This window comes from Etheostoma spectabile, chromosome 14, assembly GCF_008692095.1.
Source record: "Etheostoma spectabile isolate EspeVRDwgs_2016 chromosome 14, UIUC_Espe_1.0, whole genome shotgun sequence".
In the NCBI taxonomy this organism is placed as follows: domain Eukaryota; kingdom Metazoa; phylum Chordata; class Actinopteri; order Perciformes; family Percidae; genus Etheostoma; species Etheostoma spectabile.
This window is the reverse complement of record NC_045746.1, coordinates 15564172-15573133: the sequence shown is the minus strand read 5'-3', so window position 1 is coordinate 15573133 and position 8962 is coordinate 15564172. Positions and strand designations below refer to the sequence as shown.

Sequence of the window (8962 nt, the reverse complement as noted above, 5' to 3'; positions counted from 1 at the left end):
TGTGTGTGTGTGTGTGTGTGTGTGTGTGCGCGCGCATGCACGCACGCACGCACAAGAAAGAGCGACAGCTATGCTGCTCCCAGTGGCACAGCTAAAACCATTGTCTGAGAACTGCTGTGGTACCATTAATATATGTATGAGGACTTGCATATACAATACCATTTAGTCTTGGCCTTAAATATGTCCTCCCTAATGCATTAAAAGAATAATTATGCCTGTAAAGAGTCTCAGAGAGAATATTATATCAGCTTTTTGTAAATTCAGAAATGGTCCACAGATGTGTGACCTAGAAACTATAAGTTAAGCAATCATATTAAAGCCTATATAGGTGCACATATCAATATTTCTGCAAACTTCTTATGAAACATACATGTGCTCCCTCTAGCCTGCTGCTCTGTGTTTGTGCATACTCACACATACATGTACATGTGCTCATTTGCAATTATTAAACATCCATTTAGACATTACAACAAGTGTGTATGTGTAACTCGTACCCGTCGTGGTTGTACGAGGCAAGCACCACACTGGGACTGGAGTAGGCGTTGCTGGTTACCCAGGTGCAGTGGACGGCGAACATCATCAGCAGCATCAACATGAGCATGGTGACAATGGACTTGATGTTTGGGCCCAAACCCTCCTCTGCCTTCTCCTGCTCGGACACATGTTTGCGCACCTTACCAGCCTGCAGGGGGAGACAAATACTATTATGAAGGAAAAGTCTGCAGCAGTCCAGGGAGATGAATTATTGAGTGGAATACATATTTAATGAACTAATAGAACACGTATCTTACAGCATCCTCAAGTTTTCTGTACTGCGTAATGCATCACTAAGGATAGTGAGATGTTTCTTGTGAAGAGTTAATATCATTTCACACTAGCAGCAGAGAATTGTTGAGGCTATAAAAACTCTGGAGAGGAAGGAAATCTGCATAATGTGAACATTTGTCTTTACCAGCACCTCCAATTACTTGCTCTGACTCATTTTGCACTGGCTTTCTGTCCCTAAAAGAGTTTATTTCAAAAATACTTTTGCTGGTTTATAAATCACTAAACGAAACAAAATACATTTCTGATCTGCTGCTACACTATGAATCACCCAGGCCTCTCAGGCCATCTGGGACAGGTCTGCTTTCTGTCCCTAGAGTCAAAACTAAACAGGGGGAAGCAGTGTTCCACACTCCACATATCTGGAAAAAACTCCCTGAAACCGGCAAGTCCACCACAACTCTGTTCTTTTCAATCAAGGCTGAAGACCTCTCTTTTTGATGCTGCCTTTCTTTAAATAATTAGTAATTTCTTATATTGCACTGTAACTTGTATTGTTGTATTTTATCTGTCATTCACTTTTTTTATTGTTTTGAACTACTCTTTAATGTTTTATGCAAAGCATTTTGAATTGTCCGGTTTCTGAAATGTGCTACACAAATAAACTGTGGCTAAAACTGAGCGAGGATAGAAGTACATAAGACATAACATTTAAATTCTGCCAAAAAGTGAAATAGTCCAACTAAACTAAAAAGAAATAGATGTAAACTACATCTATAACTAATATAAAGGGACACAATCGGTTAGCGAACAAAGCCTTTAACACTAAACCTCTCCATGAACATGATAGGTTGATGTCATTAGATCAACTGCTTGATAAAAGAAAAGTAAAATGCCTGTCTTACATGAACAATGTCAGTGTGCAATTTTTATACAGCCTCTATTAACAGCAATGCTTCCAAGCATACCCAAAATGTCCATCACTACATTTTTTTCCACCAGCTCAAGACAACAATGATGTGTAAATATAAACACACGTCCAATCAATTTGACAAAATTGTGACACCAAAATGTTATGTGAGCAACACTTCACATAACTGGATACGTGTTGGTAGCATGTGAAATGATGCGATAGCCACAGTTTGGCTCAACAGTGAGGGCAGTAAGATCCACATTTAACATTGTGAGACAGCTAAAATTATGGCAACAGCATCAAACGGTTCCAAATGAATCACAGTTGAATCACAGATTACCCAAACTGGTGGGGAGTGAGGGAAGCTGACAAACATGCAAATAAAAAACTTAAACTGCAAGAGGTGTGTGAAGTCAACTCAGCAAAATATCTGTCTTTTCTTTTTTTTAAATGCAAAGTTTGACAATCAGTGTCCTGTCTTGACCTTGTCATAAAGATTCCCAGAATTCCTCTTGTCGTCCTCGTCGCTGCTGTCTTCGGCGGGCGGTTTCTCCCTCTTTGTGTCATCTCCCATGTAATGCTCAAAGACACTGGAGAAAGCCACTGCTGATAGCATGCACACCACTGGAGTCAGTGTCAGCATCAGACGCACCATCACGCCAGCAAAATAGACTGCGCTGATGGCATACAGGGCCACTGGAAGGGAACAGAAATAGAAGGTGGTGGGTGGGAGAGGTGGGGTGTGGGGAGAGAGGGAGAACAAAGTAGACAAAGGTCAGACAAGGAGAAAGAGTGTGAATGTAAAGGACAGAGGAAATGAGGCAGAGTGAGAAGGAGATAAAGACATAAAAAGGAGAAATTGAGTTGTAACGCAGCATAATCAGTCTATGTTGGCTGCAGAGCTCAACCCCTGAGTGGAGAGAGCGCTGGCTGCTTCCCGTCCTTGAAAAGCGCCGACCCTGCTCAACAGGTGCATGGCTAATCAATAGCTGTAATTGGCTGATTAGGTCTGAGGGAGAAAGGGACTGCTGTAGGACCGTTTCTAGCACTCAAAGGTTCTCTGTCCTTGGTCTTGGCTGTCTTACTCCGTAAACAAAAAAGTTTTGTTTGACTTGTCCCCCTCAATGCTTTTCTTTCAGGCAGATGGAAAGCTGAGCTTGCATCACAATATTGGAGACAAAGGAGATACTGTACTGATGAGGATGTATCGTAAGGAGGCATTCATACAGATCCAGGGATAAGTCTTCTTATCACTACACTTCTGTTTTAACTAGAGCTGAACAATTAATCGCAATTTTATAGCCAATATTGCAGGGGAGCTCGATAATTGTTAAAAGGCAAAGTGATCATTCCCTCCAATATTGTAATTGCAATATCATTCAAAAATATTCACAATAAGATAGTCCTTATATTGTGCAGTACTAGTTTTAAGGTTTATTTGACTTATGATAAACTATTCATATTATGTTTAAGGAAGCACAGTGTTGGTACTTTGAACCAAATGCTCAATGTCAGAATGCAAAACGTTACCAATGACAATTCTATCTTTCCCTTTCATTTTAAGTTAAGCAGGTTTAATATCTATCATGTTCCCCATATAGGTTTACCATGTTAACATTTGCTGATTAGCATCAAAATGACAAAAAGAAATGGACAAATTAGTTTTTTTGACCTGATGATAGAGCTAGGGGAAAAGTCAGAGGCTCACCAAAGTTATTATAATTCTTCCTGAGGGCAACAGGAATGTCTGTACCACATTTAACGGCCATAAATCCATTAGATGGTGAGACTTTTCAGTCTGGACCTAAATGGAAAGATTGACAACTGACTTTGCCATCCCTGACACTGTTATTTAAATAAAAATGTTCCTACCAAACACTCGTTCATCATTGATGTTCTTGATACAGAACCAGAGGCCTGCTGGGAATGTGCAGACCAAGATGTGGAGGTCGAAGAAGAAGGAAACCCACGTCGTTGGCTGGTGCTCAGACACAGACGCTATGATGGGGATGTGGATCTTAGCATAGCTGAGGAAGGGGGGAGGGTGATGGAAGGAGGACAGAAAGAGGAAGAGACGGACAGGATGGAATTCATGTTAGGTTGAGCGCATTGGGAGTGTTGAGACAAATTATACAATAGATCCTCCTGATTAACTCCAGAATGATGAGGGAACAAAACAAAATTAACCTCCCCGCCATGCATATAGTAAAATACTAACAAATTAGCACTGACCATAAGTAATGCTCTTTTTTTTGCTGTTAGTTTTTCTGATCTGTGTGTTCCCTCGATATTCATTATTGCTATTACACATCATTTTCTATACAATTTTAAATATGTCTGTGTTTTGTGATTACAGCTGGGAAAAGAGAAAACACACATCACATTAAGGAATTAGTATTAGCTTCCAAAGGGGGGAAAAAACGATCCCATACTGCTTTAGTCAGCAAACGGGGGGGTGGGGGGTGAGAGAGAGAATTGATTGGGTGTGCTGAAATATCAAACGCGTTGCAATGCATTTGGAGAGCACAGGGTGCCTGGTGCTGTTTGGAATTAAGGCAATAGTTTAACACAGAGCCTGTGCCGTTTTCCCCTCTGGGATGGTGCAGGGGGGTTTATAGTCGTCTTAGAAAACACACACTCGATTGAACAAGTGTTCCATCGACAGTGAGAGTGTGAAGGTCAGCAAAGCTTACCCGGTGTCCCAGAGAGAGTAGAAACGGCCACTCCACGGAGCTATGTATCCTAGGGAAAGAAAAGACAAATCAATCCAGAAATATATGACATTTGTATTTTTATACTTCCCTTTTCAGCCTTGGAAGGACAGTTGGTACGTGTGTAGCAAGGAAGTTTGTGAAATTAGGTTTATGTAAAGTGAGTTAACGGTTGTTAGTCACAGGAAAATGTATTAAAATACTTTTGTTAGATTGCACTTTGCAACAACCAAATGTACTTATTAATAAAGCAAATTCAACCTGACTGTACAGCTTTGAAAAATATAAAATGGCTAACCATAAATGTATACCAGTAGCGAAGTTAGCCCGAGGATAATACAATGTATAGTACAGTTTACATGTTCACTGTGTGAAACAAAACTGAAATATACTGTATAAGTGGGAATGCTGATCTACTTGCTTGAAGCCCCTGAAAATTTTGCTTCTGATCTTACGTATTGCTCTACCACAATATATATTCAAGACTAAAAAGGCAATCAAAGGGAAGTTCAGAAAAAAAAACATTCTAAGCTTTTTATGTATTTAGGTGTTTAAAGGCACCCTGTGGCATTATTGACCACTAGGAACAATGCAATCATGTTTTAGTCTTGCTTTGTGTGCACATGCAGAAAGAAGCACATCAACAGATGGTGGCCGTACTACGCCAAAATAAAATTCAGCAATCCTTCAACAACAGTTGTGAAGAAGAAGACTGCTAGCAAGCAAACGTGGATGTAAACAACACATAACGCATCCGGTATGTTTGTTGGACCTCAAGGCAGTGTTGTAGTCGAGACCACCTAAACCAAATCATCACCCAGACCAGAGTGTATAGAGACCGAGACAAGACCAAGACCAGAGCAGTGCCAGCGCTTCTCCTGCTTCCTGCATTCACTTTCTTGGGAGTGCATGTTAAAGGGTGTGGGAGAAGTGATTAACAGTAACAAATTTCAAATTAAAAATGAGTCAAGTTGTTGGTTGCATTTTAAGCAGGACGTTTACAGCCAATCACAGGTATGATGTTAACACATAAATCTGACAATGCAGAGGCAATTTAGCAGTATCCCTTCTGGTTTGGTTTAGACCAGTCTGGAAATGAAATCCTGAATCCTCTTAATTCAGAGACCAAGACAATCAAAAAGTGGTCTTAAGACCAAGACCAATCTAGAGTACACAGCTTCAAGGATACACATGCATTGTGATGAAAGACTTAATGCAAATATAACTTTTGTTTGTTTACTAAGAAACTCCACAGGGCACTTTAACACAGTGAAAAAACTATTGGTTTTAAATCAGGACTGTGTGGTCTGGCTTTGACAATGCCTCACAGGCAACCAACGCTTTTTTCGATTAAAATGTTGCTAAATGCTGATTGGGCCATCTACATTAAACCGGTGAGAAGAATACAGAGAATAAAAACAATGAAATCTCTGATGTTGAATAACCAAAACGATTCTAACTTCAATAGAAAATAGGTTTTCAAGGCCTTCCATAGCAATCACATGTAGTCCAGCAACGAAACCGTATACAGCACATTCTTCTGTCAACTGTGCTTTTAAACCAAGAAAAACCTCAGAACAGAACTTGTCAATCCTGAAAATGTATTCTATTGATAGTACTTAATCACTGGAATTGACTTGTTTATAAATGTAACTGAAACCATTTAAGCTGCAAATTAGACTGCACAGTGCATTTTATGCATACATATAAATGTCTTATGTTGGTTATGCTTTGATGTGGAATACATTTCAGCTCTGAACTGTTGCCTACGGGCTCTCAAAACCGCTCACACACAATCACGTGTGCGTAGACAACACAAACAGAAGCCTAAACCCCAAATTTCCAATGTTTGCACCAACCTGTAATTTTATCCTGTCTGTTGAAGGCAATTTTCTTGCGTGCGGGTATAGCCGTGTGTGTGTGTATGTGTGAATGTTTTTTTTGTTTTTTTTTAACTACGTCACCTGCGCACCTGTGTGTATGTGTGCTAATTAGAAGTTAGAAAGGTAATAACAGGTGAGGCAGATAAAGGAATTAGGATCCAAGAAGACAATTTTTTTAACCTCAGCTGTGTACGAGTGATGTTTTCAGATCTTGTTTGCTCGTCTTTAATCCTTCACAGTCAATCTTTTTGTACGTGTTATTAAATGCATTTATAAAATAAAGGACTACCTTAAGACAGTGGCAGACCTCATTAATTGCACCACCAAACGTTGGAAATGGTTTTAAATTCCCTCCAGTGGCATTTCTTTGTGGTCAAAATGTCACTACACTGTCCTTTGATGCTCTTTAGAAGAGATTGTGGCTAATGCACTTAATAATGATGAAATAATTACCACTACCTTGGTTAAAAAAAACGACAACAATAAAAGTACTTTCAAAGTAAGATGTATCAAAGCACTGAACCAAAGCAGGCAAGAAAATAATATGAAAAAGCAGTAAAAGTGAGATGAAGTTATTTTGAGAGGTAATTTAAAGGATGACACTGATTTAACCGATCAATACTTGGCTCCGTGTTCAAGATACTGAAGAAACCTAGCCAGCTACTCTATTGCAGAGATTCTTATGAGATGAAAAACTCTGACAGACTAGAGATGGACATGTGCAGTTTCACAAAAAACTGGCATATCACCAAACAGTCAGTGACCCCCACGCTGCTCAATTCAGATGGCCTGATACGCAACATTTACCAGACATGCGGTTGAAGTCTGGACCCTCACGAGACTTCGGCAGGCGGGTAACCAATCTAAAGCTGCCAATATTACTGTAGATGTAATGTGCCACAATCTCTTTACACTGGGCAAAAGGCCTGACTGCAGTGTTATAAACATAGTCATAATCTGGAGTTACAGAAAGTCAGATTATTGGTTAAGGTAATAATAATCGGGTAAAATAAACATGCTTTATTAAGGCTCATTACACACGCCATATGACACGCAGCAAAGGGCTGCATGTCGTATTTGAACCAGGGCCGCTGCAGGTCGTATTTGAATCCGGGCCGCTGCCGAGGTCTCAGCCTACATGGGGCACACGCTCTTACTGGGTAAACTGGAGGCAGCCCAGAGTAAGCTCTTTTCTTTCACAGTAAACCATACCGGAAGAAAAGCCAGTTTCAAATAAGATAGATATTAAATCTGGACTCTTCAGCAGTAGACAAATAAATATCAAGGAGGCAACCTTTTTAAAAATGTCTGAAACCTTGTGGCCACAAACGCAGGCAGAGCTGGAAATAATGAGGAAAAAAAAAACATTTACAAAAGAACTGAGTTTACCCAGCTGGCTGTGCACATCAGGGTTCAACCAAGCAAGTCCTAAACAACACATATACCGGAATTACACAAAAAGGCCTAAGGTAGAGCACATTCCTCCACAAATGCTAAACAGCACTCCAACTTGCAAAGCTGCAGCTTCCATATCAGTTTGTATGTATTTAACATTTGCCCTCGAGGTTTAATTTTCTGACAAACCAAACGCTGATTAGCAGCCCACCGGGGAGGCCTGGAGGTCAAACCATCATGGGATAGTGTATGAACATACTGTAACTTTTGACTAAATAAAGAAAACAAAATCTAAAATGGCCAAAATCCCACATGCTTGGATCATCCTCCAAAAGTCTAGTCAACTGATTCTTGCACAAAAGACCTTTTGTCCACCAAATTCTGGGGAATTTCTTACATATTGTGCTAATGAACAAACAGGTTGGGCTAAACACATTAACATTGGAGGGAGGGGGAACACACACACACACACACACACACACACACACACACACACACCACACACACACACACACACACACACACACACACACACACACACACACACACACACACACACACACACACACACACACACCCACAACCACACACACACACACACACACACACACACACACACACACACACACACACACACGTTCAGTAATATGTATATTGAATAATGACAGATTCCCCCATTTGTCAAGCCAATACTTCTGGTTTGAGTGATAACCGCTTTCAAGAACTACAACTAATGATTCTCTTTTTTTATTATATAAATGAATCTATTGGTTAATTTTTCAACTAATTTAGACACCATTTCCCAGTATCTTCAATTAGCTTGTTTTGTCCCACTAAAACTGTGAAGACATTTAATTTACAATGACACAAAACAGTAATTCAAATTGTGGAGCTGAAACCTAAAACTATTTGCTTGATAGTTGACCTAATTGACTAGGGCTGCACGATTATAGTCAAAATGAGAATCAAGATTATTTTGATCAATATTGTAATCACAATTAATTATCACGATTATTTGTTGATTTTAACCAAAACATATTTTATTGTCACATAAGCTATTTATAACTGCTTTCACATCCATATTATGCTACATTCCTCTTATGCTGAAGTTGTATGTTGTATAGACATACAGATACAAATACAGGTTTGCCTCTCATGCTTAACAATGTACAGTTGTGTTAATAATTAAAACTGTGGACAAATGTCAGAAGTGTAGACCGGCGACGCTGTGTGGCGGGCTGCGCGGAGAGTAAGAAGAGAGAGAGTAGAGGAGAGATCCAAACACAGGCACGGCT

At 39.8% G+C, this 8962-nt stretch overlaps 1 protein-coding gene across 1 annotated transcript in view; it reads right to left on the bottom strand.

Annotated features, from left to right (window-relative positions):
* The window catches only part of stt3b (STT3 oligosaccharyltransferase complex catalytic subunit B), a 77049-nt gene that overhangs the window by 6328 nt on the left and 61759 nt on the right, over nucleotides 1-8962 (bottom strand). The window contains exons 8-11 of the mRNA XM_032535594.1: nucleotides 4372-4420; nucleotides 3551-3705; nucleotides 2163-2374; nucleotides 495-682 (exon numbers count right to left, since the gene is read on the bottom strand). Coding sequence (XP_032391485.1) covers nucleotides 495-682; nucleotides 2163-2374; nucleotides 3551-3705; nucleotides 4372-4420 — 604 coding nt within the window. The remainder of the gene's footprint in view (nucleotides 1-494; nucleotides 683-2162; nucleotides 2375-3550; nucleotides 3706-4371; nucleotides 4421-8962) is intronic.